Raw genomic sequence first — 13797 nt, 5'->3', positions numbered from 1 at the left:
GTTTGGGGAAATTGTGAACTTCAAGGTTCTTTTTTACTGCTGTGTGTGTATAAGTTTAACTTCTGAAATTTTGAAAATATGTTTCTCATTTCAGTTTGGCATTTAGTTCATACTAACATAATAATGCAATTTTCAATATCTTTGAATAAATTTTTTGGGTTCCTGTAATATCACAAAAGCTAATCAAGTATGATAAGATTTGTCAGGCTTATCTGTTACTCATGCCACTATCAATAATAATATCTAAAATTGTGACTACAATAATGAATTATTATTATTATTATTATTATTATTATTTAGCATTTGAAATCTGAAATTGTTGTTTGCATTTGAGAATAAATATTATTTTTTAATAACGTGATTGTTGTAAGGGTAGTAAAAAAATAAGAAGGAATTTTAAGAGGTGTGAGTCGTTTCAATTTTGATTCAACGCGTTTTCTACTGCCAAGATTGTAGTTCACGGTAGGAATCACGTTGGCATGTGGATTTCACGGTGCTGGGAAGCTACTCCAAGTACAGAGAAGAAATACAACAGTACTGGATGAGAAAGACACAATAATACTGGATGAGTAATCCAAAATTACTAATTACACACCCATGATTTTTATGTGTCTTGAGTAAAAACAAAGTTTCACATAAGAAAAAAAAAATAAATATAAGTTTATATACACAAAAAATATCTTTACACAAAAAATATCTTTATTAATAAAAGACCTTTTAGAATGGTTTCAAAATCAAATCCATAAAAATTTAGACAATATCTTATCAAATTATTAAATGTGATTCACTCTCTCCTTCAAATTTCTTGCTTTTCGGGTGTATTGTGTTTACTCTACTCTAAGTTTATATTTTATTGCTACAAGATTAAAGATTCGAACAACTTTTGATGAGGTTTGAAGTTAGTAAATTGCAGATAGGTGTACAAGGTATGAATGAATAACATCAATGGAGTTTTTATTTGTTGTGATGGCTATCAGACAAGTTCTTATATCATCGAATCCAGAATTGAACTTTTCAGAATAAACAATCTAAAAGGTATTTATACAAAAAATATAATAATAATTCTGATTAACACATGAATTTTGATTTGCAGATGAAACATTCTCGTAAGTGAAAATTTTCAGAAACACCACGTAAAGAGATACTTCTCTCCTTTCCAGAATGCGTAAACAAAATTAACCCACATTAAAACTTTAAATCCAAGTATTTCTTATCTCCAATTTAATAATTTATCTGAAGAACTGTAATGAATTTGACTGTTACCCAATCGCGGCAACTGCTTCGGTGTGTAAACGCTGTTTTCGTGATCAAACATTTATTTACCAATTACAGAAGATTACTGCAAAGCCATTCGGCAATATCATTTATTGTTTTCTGTCAACTAAAATACATTAAAGACGAAAACAGTCTGTGTTTATATGTTTAGAGGGGACAAGGTTTAGAGGGGAATTGGGTTAAAAATATACTAAAACTTGAATATAGCAGCACCACTTGATGGCTTGGAAGCAAATAAATAAAGGCCAAGATCGTTCTTCTTAATAACGCCCTTGTCTATCCTAGACTGGTAGAAGCATTCCTGCAATGGATATAAAATTCAGCATTGACTACATGTTAATCCNACCATAACAAGAAACATAATTCAATCAGTTACGAACAAGAAAAAAGTTCAAACCAGTTATCCACCAAAGAGAAATGAAGAAAAGCAGACAACTGGTGACTTAAACGAAGGAAAACAGGAGAGAAAGACATAAAGTTAAGCTTTTGAAAGTAGATTAAGTCAAGCTTTGTGGAAAAGTGAATACCTTGCTTGAGGAAAAGAGAAAGAAGGCGAGATCCAATGAGGGACAAAAAGCATGAGAAATGGAGTTCACAGCATCACAGGAAAACTACCTCACACAGTGCAATTTAAAGATTTCAAATAAAATTCAAAATCTTTCTGTTTCTTTTCATTTTGCCAAAGCCATTTCCATGTGATGCCTTCAAAAAAAACTGCTCATTTATAGTACAAAGCGAAAATACTCGGAAGGAAGGACCAAAGCAGCACCGCGCCGACAGTTGGCAACTCTCTGTTTCACCCTCTTCCTCACATTTTCTTTTTTTCTTGTTTTTATTATTATCTGATAACTTTTTCTAAACCTTTTCAATCTGATTTCGTTTTCGTCAAACTTTGTCTCTAAAACATGCTTTTAAAATTAATGTCTGCTGTGTTACTGTTGACAGAACACGGTTTTAGTTAATATGACAGTGTTACAATTTTCTGTTTTATTTTATTTTGTTGAATATTTCAGATTATTTAAAGAATAAATATATACACTTTTTTTTATGGAAATTTTGGTTGAAGCGCGTTAATTTTAACAGACACTTTAAAATTTAAATGGATTTTACTTTATCTATCAGTGTCGGGTATGAGATGATGACACGCGTGAAAAGAAGATAAAAAAGAAAGAAAAATTATTAAAAAAATATTAATGTGATGAGTGGATAATAAAAAACGGAAAAAAAAAAGATTGACGTGTACGTAAATAAAATCAGAATAATAAATATATGAATTAGTAATTTAATTTTTATTTTCTGTTGAAGCGTTGTTCACGTTTTTGTTACCTAATGCTGATTTAGACGCAGTTGTGTTCGTTTTATGAATACTTCTTCACCGACAATTTATTTATCGAGAAAAGACTAAATTCATGAATGACAGATAGATTTTGCGTAGAAAAAGCATTCGCAATAATAAGCCTTCTTTATTTGATTATGCGTTTAATTTTAAAATGGAAAAGATTCATTTGAAAAAAACGTTACATTTATTATTTTTTAAAATAGTTTGATTAAAATTTTGATGTGATAATTTTTTTTATTGAATAATAAAATTAAATCTACGTAGAAAAATTGCTCGCAATAATAAACCTTCTAGTTTCGTATATTGCTAAATTCACCGAAAGAGCACGTTTCCAAAATACTTTTTTTAGATGATATACTATTCATAATATTTATTTAAGTAGCCGCACTGTTTGTTTTTTTACAATTAAAAATTGATATTGCAAAATTGAATTTTGGATTTCATTCTTATATATTATTCATTAAAATTGAATTAACTGAGACTAAATTCTGAACTTTTTAAAATTTTAAAAAATTTAAAGTATAAAATACTTTTAAAATGAGAAATATAGTAACAAATTTAATTAATAGTCTAAAACGTACTAATATTCAAAATTATTTTGTAATGATTTAAATAAAGCATTCAACTTAGTTAATATTGAGATTTTGTTAAAAAATATGAAATTATTTGATAATAAAAATTAAAAACTGTTCCAAATGAGAAATAGACATTACATTAATTAAAATTACCAAATTTTTACAAATGTATTAAATAGTGTAATGTTTTCAATATAAAAGTGAACACATGTTAATTGAAGAAACTATAATCAACACTTAATAAGAACAAATAACTGATAAATAATATTTAGTTTTAAGATAGGACAAAAGAAATTGAAATCATAAGTTACTAGTGAGAAACTCTAAATAGACAAAATAAAAGTACTGACAAATTTATGGATTAAAAAATTGAAAGTAAAAATATTTATTTATTTTTTAATTTGCAGGCTTATTTTTAGTTTTCTGCCGAGGCACCGTCGTCATCAAATTCTAAAATTTTTCTAATCAACAGAAAATAGAAACTTTTCATTAAAAGCAGTGGGGGGAATGAACAATAATTGATGGATTTGTAACAGTAAATTATTATTATTTTCAATAATAGTGAGATTTAGGATCTCTTTAATAAGTGAGTGGACCTTTCAACATTAATTATTAGAAGCTCCATGAATTAATAAAATCCAAATAAAAAAATAAAGATGAAAGAAAAGCATGTGAAGAAAAAAATATAGAACATAAGATCAGAGATTAAATTTAAGAATTGAAGAAGTGAATGAAAATATTCACCTGACCATAGAAACATAATAAAATAAAAAAATGTATAGTGAAGATTTCGTTGGAATATTATTATAGTTAATGAATAAGTTGAGATAAGGGGTTTTGCAGAAGCACGTGGAATTTGAACCCACGTCCAATAAGTAAGGTACAGCAGCACGTGAATTCTGATATTTTAGGATTTCTCAAGCTTATCTGTTACTCATGCCGCTATCAATAATAATATCTAAAATTGTCATTACAATAATAAATTATTATTATTATTTAGCATTTGAAATCTGAAATTGTTGTTTCCATTTGAGAATAAATATTATTTTTATTGAATAATAATATTTTTGATAACATTTTTTATAATATTTTAATATTATTTATGTGTTAGATTAATCTAAAATTTTTCGACTATTAATTATAAAATCATAATCATTGAACTAATTAAAAAATAACATATAAATGATTTTAAAATATTGTAAAAAAGATGTTAAAGTATCTTTATTTTTAATGACGTGATTGTTGTACGAGTATCAGAAAAAAGAAGGAATTTTAAGAGGTCTGAGTGGTTTCAATTTTGATTCAACGCGTTTTCTGCTGCCAAGATTGTAGTTCACGGAAGGAATCACGTTGGCATGTGGATTTTACGGTGCTGGGAAGCTACTCCAAGTACAGAGAAGAAATACAATAATACTGGATGAGTAATCCCAAAATTACTAATTGCACACCCATGATTTTTATTTCAATGGTGTCTCTCCTTCAAATTTCTTGCTTTTCAGGTGTATTATGTTTTCTTGCTTTAAGGAATTTGACTGTTACCCAATCGCGGCGGCAACTACTTGGGTGTTTAAATGCTGTTTACGTGATCAAACATTTATTTACTACCAATTACAGAAGATTACTGCAAAGCCATTCGGGAATATCATTTATTGTTTTCTGTCAACTAAAATAAATTAAAGACGAAAATAGTCTGTGTTATATGTTTAGAGGGGAATTGGGTTAAAAATATACTAAAATTTGAATATAGCAGCACCACTTGATGGCTTGGAAGCAAATACATAAAGGCCAAGATCGTTCTTCTTAATAACGCCCTTGTCTATCCTAGACTGATAGAAGCATTCCTGCAACGGATATAAAATTCAGCATTGATTACATGATAATTAGGGTTATTAAATATTAAATATATTTAAAACAAACCTTTAAATTAAGGATAAATTGTGGAACTATGTTCTCCTTCACCAAAGCAACTGCACAACCACCCCATCCAGCTCCAGTAAGCCTAGCCCCGAGAGCACCATTGTTACGACAAACATTTACAAGTTCTTCCAANTCTGGACAGNTGATTCCATGGATAAAAGAAAATATCAACTTTAATTGCCGAAAAAGGAAACCATATCTTACAAGGAAGAAATCGTTCTGTTACTTTTACGGTTGTAAAATCTAGCATGAAATATTCATGCCTTGTGAAATAATCCTTCCAGAGAAACCAAACAATTGACGATGCATACATTATTCTACTAAGACACAATACTCTATTTCAGTACCTGCACTCATATAAAACGCTGCAGCTATGATGACTCTCGTTCATAAGGTCACCAAGCCTCTTTAGCTTGTCCTCGTCGCTGAAAAAATTCGGTAGTTACATAAAAGTAATACATAGCTCACTTACAAAAGAATAACAATATATGCAAAGTTGCAAACTGATGAGATTAGTCCTCGACGCACTTTTGTATCAAAATAAATAGAAACCCGTTAGAAGAAATTCAGAGTGGTCCTCATCCAACTCACATTCAAGACCGACTGAATAGTAGTCCAAAACACTCACCTTAGATCTGAGGATACGACATCCTTGAAAGCATGTACCCTCTTTGCTTCTGAATACACGTGAGCAGCTCTCTAGAAACAAAATATGTCAAATAAACAACAGCGTATAAAACGGATAAATGCATTGGCTGTGGCTGTTAATAATTTCCATTTGATGGAAATTCCCATTGGCTGGTGAAATACGAAAGCACGAGAAATTATTTGAAATTTTCTATTTGGAGTATGTTATCCACAAAACCTTCTAAACAATTGCGCGTAAAGTAGATAATGAAGCTTAAAAAAACCTGATGCAACTTGTATTGCTTTGCAGCTTTTAAGACTTCTAAATAAGCTGCACTGTTGCCCAAAAATGAGGTAAGCTTTTCCCCAACAACTTCTTCAATTTCTTCCGCTGTATATGGTTCTTCTTTCAAATATTCCTGTACCGAATGAAAAGTTTTTATAACAGTTAACAGGCTTGAGATTTTTATGAATACAGAAAAAATATTAAAATTCAAAGAAATCCATTAAGTGATATAAATTGTTTCTCAGATAAAACATAGTGTCACCCCGGGCAAATTCTAAGGATGACATCCTACCAGGTTCAATTACCTTTACAGCAAGTACAGGATCAGATGAGTTATGTATACCAGCAAATGTCACACATAAACCTTCAACATCAGACAGTGTGCTCACTTTTGATATTGCCTCTTTTGGATCCATTCCTAGCTTTATAGCTAGAACAATCTGAAAATTTTTGTAGCAGCAATATTTAGTGCACATGAACATGTAATGAATAAGTCCAACATGAAGCAACTACCCTTTGATGGATGCACATACACATTAATGATTAAGTCCAGCATGAAATTACCAGAAACATCTGAAATGAAGGTCTTTACTTGTTCAATTCAATAATAAAAGTAGGTAAAATAATGTTCAGACTTCAGCGTATGAAAGAAACTAAACAAGTTAATTGACCAATCAAAAAGACTATGAATGTAATGGTGACAAACAAGACATTTTGGTAGTTTACAAGAAGTCATAAAGGACGCTACCAAACTACTTATGCATTTGCATCCAGTAAATGTACCCTGACAGGTTATATAAAATAGTGCGGTAAAGATATTCTTCTCCAAATGTAGTAATTAGGGAGAGGGTCAATGATTGGAGTATACTCACAGAAGACAAACGGCACTCAAGAACCCTATTGTTGTAATTTGTCGCAGCAGTAACAGCCTTCTGAGACTCTGCCAGAGAATGAGCTATCACAAAAGTTCCACCAGCAGGAAGTTGCACATCTGTTGTACGAATTGGGTTGAAATCAATCAGCTCTGCAAAGCCAGTCTTGGCCATGACAGAGATTGCCTGTCAAGTAAAACCAAATAAAAATAAATAAACTAGCCAAGGTAAATCGTCAGAATGTTGGAAGAGAAACAAATATTGGATAGCAATACCCCATATGCAGTTGGAAGCAGATTAATGCATCTTTGATCAATTACGCAACATACTTCCACAGTGAAATGACTATGGTTTTCAAATTGTGGCCCGGATCATCCTTAAGTTGTGGAATTTAATTAAATATCTGCATTACTTCCCACCCTAAAGCAAGCTATTTTAAACATCTAGTATTTTATACACTGTTGTTCTTGAGTTTCAAAATTCATGCAGCAACACCGTATGCCCATGTTCAATTATTCACTTAAGACGTTATATTTTAGGTGTTAATTACAAACATTGATCAAGGAGTGTATCAATTAGCAAGAAGCAGTAACATAGACGGAGTGTCATCCCATAGGAGATATGGAGGAAAAGAAGATCTGTAATTGGGACATACGTTCACATAAAATTACAACAGAAAACATCTGTAATGAGAAAAGTGAAGAACCTGATCCATTCCACCAGATTGTGTACCAATATGTCGTTCACAAGCACATGTAACTTGTGCAAGTTCTTTCTGTTAAGAGTATATGATTACATATGTCAGAAACAGAAAATAAAACATTAAATAAACAACAGAGCAACAGAATAAAATGTTTCTAAAATAAAGACAGGTATTCATCAAAAGCAGTCGTAAATCATCCATTTAAAAAGGTATAATCAATAACTATTTTAGATGTCTACAAAAAACATAAATCTTAACACTATTGGGTAAAAAAAATAACAAAATTCACGAAAAACAAATAAATCATGGAAGCGTAGAGATTTACAAAACGTCAATTTCAATGCAGCAAATAATTTGAAATAGGAATTAGATCTGATCATCCAAGGGTGAATATGTGAAATTCCAGTAATACTTTAATGTCAGTGGTATTGAACTTATACCGGATTTTGATATACTGTTAAATTATCAGTTCCAAAAATTCAACTTTTTTTTTTCCTTTGTTACTTAAATGACACAAAATTCCAGCAATATCTTGTCATAATTCGGAATAATTAATAATTAATACAACAATTTTAAAATCTTACAAGCTATTATATATGGAAACAATTTATCCATTCAATGTTCCACTTACACATGAGCATTCCAACCCAAAATTCATACCTTTGGGAAGTTCACATCAAAAGCAGCCATAATAGCAATTGTGGATGAGCAGACAAACGCTGCAGAGCTTGATAGCCCAGAACCTGTGAATATAAATAAATAAGTGTCGCCCTTTATCCTTTTAATTTAACACTATTAACAGAAAAAAATTTCATCTCCAACATAGAACCAGAGATGCCGAGCAACATTCACTTTGCGGTAAATTGGAATGTCTATAGCAGTAGCACCATTTTAATTCAAAATTAATGAACACACCTGTTGGCACTGTTCCATCAACAAGAACATCAAGCCCAACAGGTTCGCCAACATCCACTCCTTTCAGTTTTGCATAGTCATAGAAACCTTTGTACCTACAGAAATTGTATTACCAATTAATACTGAATTAAACAACAGTGCTGCACTCTTTCTTGTACACCCAAAAAAGAAAACCAATACATCTATCCATAAGCTCCTCCATCCATATTTAGCGGTTAATTCCAAATTTCACAATACCAAAGGTAAAATATATCACTATAACAAACTTGCAAGCACTACTTTTCATAAGTTAAATAGATATGAATAGTAACCAGTATGGACATTAGTGCAAGGCTAATTACTTGAATGACAAACAAACTGCATCATCTTGGTGGTATTAACTGTTAAGCAAGGTTCATGAAAGAGAACATACAGAAAGTACATTCATCCAACAAAGCTTGCAGCTATCATTCCTCCAAAAACCTAAAGAATGGCAGAAGAAAAAATGTATATGAAATAAACTTACCCACAAATAAAATAATGGCCCCATTTGTGATTCTTCAAGTCGATTTCCTGCATTAAAATCACAAACAAAGAACACAAAATCAAATTATCAACAAAACAGGACGATCTTATTGTGAAGAATATTAAACACGTATTGCCAAAGAGAATTTAGAACACAAAAGGATTCATTAGTCCACCTGGAGAGGATCAGCAGGATAAGTACAAACAGAATATTTTTCACCGTTCACGTTACCAATCCTGAGAACCTTTTCCGCTTCGTTTTTCCGAATTGCCACGATCGTATCTTGCCGAATAGCCATAGGCAACACCGAATAACCCTCATAATCAATGTGCTCTCCAATCAAGTTCACTCTCCCTGCTCCGCATATTAAATTATCATAAAACACTGCCAAAACTCTAATCTCTACAATACAAACTAACAATTCAACCACAACACCGACATTAAAAAACTGAATTTAGAAATAAAAGAAAATAAAAATCTAGAAGTTCAGAGACAGAGAGGGGAAGGAACCAGGTGATCGAGCGAAGACTTGAGGATAATGACTGAAGACTTCGAAGAATTTGGACTTCAAATTATCNAAACGAAGCTGAGCTTCTTCGAGTGCTGAACCGCCCCCATAAACCAACTCTAGGTTATCGTAAATNGGGATCGGAAGATCCTCGTGCTTCGCCATTCCTCTTTCGTTCTTCAACTACACAATTTCAAACAAAAAAACAAACAAATAAACTTTTTTCTCTCTTTATATATATATATATATATCTTCTCTGTATCTCTATCTCTATCAAGCTCGTTCTGTTCCATAATGGAACGTAAACAGATTTTTTTACGAGCCCTTTAATTTCGTAATTATCATTATTCACTCTCTCAATAATTAACAATAAAATAATAATAATAAAAGAAAAAAAAAACTAAAAGAGATTTTGTCAACTTTATTGGGACTGTCAATGACATGATTGTACTTCAGCTAGAAAAGGTAATTTGGATTGTGAACAGTGATGGTCAAGAATGTCTTTTTAAGATTCGATCAAGATTCAAATAAGTATATCAGATTTGAATTTACTTTTTGTATGTCACAGGCTTCCATGGCCGTCGCATCGACTCCCTCTTTGTCAGCGACGCAGGTCGTGTTTGTTGTCTTCCTTGTTTTTGTTCATTTGATGTAGAGAAAATATGAGCAGGGTGTAACAAAGGGGGTGAAGATGGAGGTGGTAAAGGTGAGTAATTTTATGCTTTTGAAATCGTGATGGTGAGGTGCAAAATGGTGTGATTTTTGTGTGCTTTTGCTGATGGAAAATCAAAGATGAGGCAGGAGCACGAGGTCGCGCATGATGGTTGCTGATGGAGGACGAATTCAATTAGAGGGGATGACGAGTTGGAGCAATGAGACGTGGCCAGCCAAAATGGGGTTGAAGGTATGTAAAAAATGATATCCGAGAAAGGGAAGAAAATTGAGGCCGATATCAAAGAATAGGCCTGGATGATGAGGTAGGTGGTGAGAAATTGGCCCCTGGGAAAATGGGTTTGTGAATTTTGCTAACTGGAAATTGAGTAGAAGAATGAGAGTATGTTGTTATGTTACCGTCTCTGCGAGAGGGAAGTTTGGGATAAAAAAAATCGTTGGGGAGGTAAGGAGTTGGCCGTAGTTTGGTCTGGAGATGATGAATGATGGGTCTGTTGTAGATGATAAGTGTTGGGTTGGAGGGATCAGGGAATGTGCGTGATGTTTGTAGGGAGGAAATCAGTTGGAGATGATGTTGGGTTGATGAATTGGGGTAGCGGTGTGGTTACGGGTGTGGGGAGAAAGGAGTGGTTATGAGTTGTTGATGGATGATTGGTGTTTTTGGGAAATCAGAGGAACAGATAAGAATGTGGTTGGTTCGAATAATGAGGTAATAGTGTTGATGATGAATTGGGCGTGGGAGTTGCAAAGGTGAGTCGGTCTGGAGATAATGAATTGGAGCGTGTTGGGTGATGATTGGCCTGGCTGAAAATCTAAGTGGTGAATGGTGCTCCAAGGTGGTAGAATTGGAGTGTTGGTCTCATCTGGAATGGAGGAGGGTCGTGAGGGTCAAATCTCGGACTAAGAAGGGTCTGTCCGAAGAGGATGTGGCGTCCTTGACGAGTAGAGTTTCCATTCAGATGCATTCAGATGACTTGTGTAGGATCGGTTCAGTGAGTAAGTGGGGGAAGAATAGTTGAAGGTTCTTATATGTCAGAGGTTAGAAAGAAGAAAGAGAGATCAAACCCGTAAGGACATTACGGTGCCAGAGCCGCAGAGTAAAATAATAATATCATGGAGAAGAATAAATCCATATACATATACAAACCAAGACTAGCAAGCAGAACCTGAATGCTAGCAAACAAACTCACACATATATCAGAATGAATAGTGGTTGTAAGCTGTGATCGTGATACTTACCGTGTTTTAATTTAGATCCTTTTGCTATGGCCTGTAATTTTGGATCAGTGCTCCTTGATTTATTTAGAGAGGTGTGGATGGAGGAATTTAGAGAAAAGGGTCGAGGCCCTCCAGGAATTTAGAGAGGTGTGGATGGAGGAATATATCTTAACTAATTTTCCCGATTTTAAAATCTATATAAGTAAAACAATAATCTGTTTTAAAAATATATAATAAAATATGGATAAAAAAAACAGAATACCTAATTGCGTGGCACTTGTCTCGTTTTGAAGATAAATAATACTTTTTGTGTCTATTTTTTCTTTTAAAATATAATTTATTGAGATTTTAATTAAAAAAGCATTATCGAGTAAAGCAAGTAATTAGGATTAAGATTTTTTTACCTTAATTGGCCACGAATTTTTTTTTTTTGAAAAACTCCAATGTTAAGTTGCAGTTATGACATGTCATGTGTTAAAATCGTTATGGAATCTTGTCGTGAATGGAAACAACAAATACATTGAGCTAGGAAGAGTTTCAAGATTACATCAATTATTGTTAGAATATTTTATGTAGAGTGTTCCTCAATGTTTTTAGATTCCTCCATAATCATTACAATGCAAAGGTGCATGAATAAGGAGAGAGTAGAAAAGGTAAGCAAAGAAAATAAAATAATAATAAAATATTTTAATAATTTTTAAAATGTTAAATATATCATTTTAATTTCTAAATGGATGTATAAAGTATAATACTAGTTTAATTACCATCAAACATATTAATTAATTTAAATCATTTAATTGAATTAATCATATTTAAAAACTAGTTAATATATAATTTCTAATTTTTTTATGCCTAGTATAATAGCCTTACTTAAACAGGGAAAATTAATCTTTCTAATGAAATTAATATCCTCGTTATCTTTTTAAGTGTTATAGCATTTTTTCACTTTTTTTTCTAGCACATCTTCGCTTTACCAATTCTATTTTTATCTCATACATTTATTTCTTCTAAAGAAAAAGGCTCCCTCTCACTTACCAAAATATAAAAGTCTTAACGGAAGAACTTCATGGTTCTTCCTCAATTATAAAATAACTGTAATTTTTAAAATACGATATTGATGATTACTTTTAAATTTATCTTTAATAATTACATTTATTGACAAAATCTAATTCCTAATTTATAAGAAATATAATATATATATATATATATATATATATATATATATATATAATATTTTTAAACCCTATAATTTATGTGATAAAAATAAATAATATTAAATAGTATTAAGAAAATAATAACTTCTCGAATATACGTGTTAAAATAGTATAAATGAGTGATAAAATGTATCTTGTTCCTCTATGGAAAAAACATCTCACATAAAAAAAAGAAACAGATTTACAGAGAAGTTAAGAAAAAAACACTGACATTTAATGCTAAATAGTATTTTAAACATGATTGTCTATGTTAAAGAGAATTCACACAAGAAACCAATAGAACAAAATGCATGAGTCTTTTTCATATATACGATAATTGGTCACAGGTGCTTTGTTTGCTGTTTGTAAGCATGGGTAGCAGGGCCATTGGAATTGCGTCACCTTGATTTTAAGGATAAATCCTTCCTTGTATCACGGATATCTTGTTGGCTTTTAGCGCCAACCGTTCCACAGTTTTCCAATCTATCAATTTGGACAAAATCTTCATGCAATTCTGTTAGAAACGGCTGCAGTAAAATTATTAGCGTAGAATAACAAACCAAGAGGGTTTTTAATTCAAACGTGTATCTTTTAATTTCGTCTCAATTTTACTTACTACGCAAATAATAAATATAAATAAAAGATTAAGGTTGAGAGAAATTTGCACATATGATTTTTACACTGGTTCGGATCTTATCAATCCTACGTCCAGTCGCTTATCTCAGACCGAGATAAACAGTCCACTATCACAAAACAATTACAAATAATAGTCACAAAGAAAAATAATTTGTAAAAGTTTAGAAACCACCTCTCTTGATACCACAAGAGATGAACCTGCACCTCCTTTGAATCTTCACAAAGGATGAGACACCTCCTTCGAATATTTCACGAAGGATGAAACACCTCCTCCGAATACTTCACGAAGGATGATCCTCTTCCACACACCTCCTTACACACACCAAGGATGAATCAACTATTCTTCCGTCACCGTAGTTGCAATGTACCAGCACCACAGACAAGAGTTTCTTTAGCTGAGCAAGAGCACACACTTCTCAAAGAGTTCTGAGTGTTTTAGCGTAAGGGAAGAGTTGATGTTGATGGATAAAGAGAGCCTATAAATAGACTCAAGCAAAAACTCTTCCATTCTACGAAACTGGCCATTTAACGCATTTAATCGATTAATATTAGTGTT

At 32.0% G+C, this 13797-nt stretch overlaps 1 protein-coding gene across 3 annotated transcripts; it reads right to left on the bottom strand.

Moving 5' to 3' along the window:
- Nucleotides 1–1285: 1285 nt before the first annotated feature.
- LOC106764922 (galactokinase-like) lies at nucleotides 1286–11545 on the bottom strand. Of its 3 annotated transcripts, none has more exons than XM_022782590.1 (14): nucleotides 10075–11256; nucleotides 9525–9705; nucleotides 9190–9368; nucleotides 9015–9061; nucleotides 8510–8604; nucleotides 8255–8337; nucleotides 7598–7666; nucleotides 6892–7077; nucleotides 6325–6459; nucleotides 6018–6152; nucleotides 5735–5805; nucleotides 5454–5531; nucleotides 5107–5248; nucleotides 1286–1576 (listed from the first exon to the last, which is right to left on the bottom strand). In XM_022782590.1, the coding sequence occupies exons 1-14, from the start codon at nucleotides 10096–10098 to the stop codon at nucleotides 1466–1468; spliced, it is 1536 nt and encodes a 511-aa protein (XP_022638311.1). In that variant the 5' UTR covers nucleotides 10099–11256; the 3' UTR covers nucleotides 1286–1465. The 3 variants fall into 3 exon arrangements, with proteins under 3 accessions (XP_022638311.1, XP_014504847.2, XP_014504848.1); XM_014649361.2 differs by lacking the exons at nucleotides 1286–1576; nucleotides 10075–11256 and adding exons at nucleotides 4787–5030; nucleotides 11434–11545; XM_014649362.2 differs by lacking the exon at nucleotides 1286–1576 and adding an exon at nucleotides 4787–5030 and having other exon boundaries at nucleotides 10075–11248.
- Between the last annotated feature and the right edge of the window lie 2252 nt (nucleotides 11546–13797).

The sequence above is a fragment of the Vigna radiata genome, chromosome 6 (genome assembly GCF_000741045.1).
Source record: "Vigna radiata var. radiata cultivar VC1973A chromosome 6, Vradiata_ver6, whole genome shotgun sequence".
NCBI lineage: Eukaryota > Viridiplantae > Streptophyta > Magnoliopsida > Fabales > Fabaceae > Vigna > Vigna radiata.
Note: the sequence above shows the minus strand (reverse complement) of the source record. Positions and strands in the feature narration are given on the sequence as shown.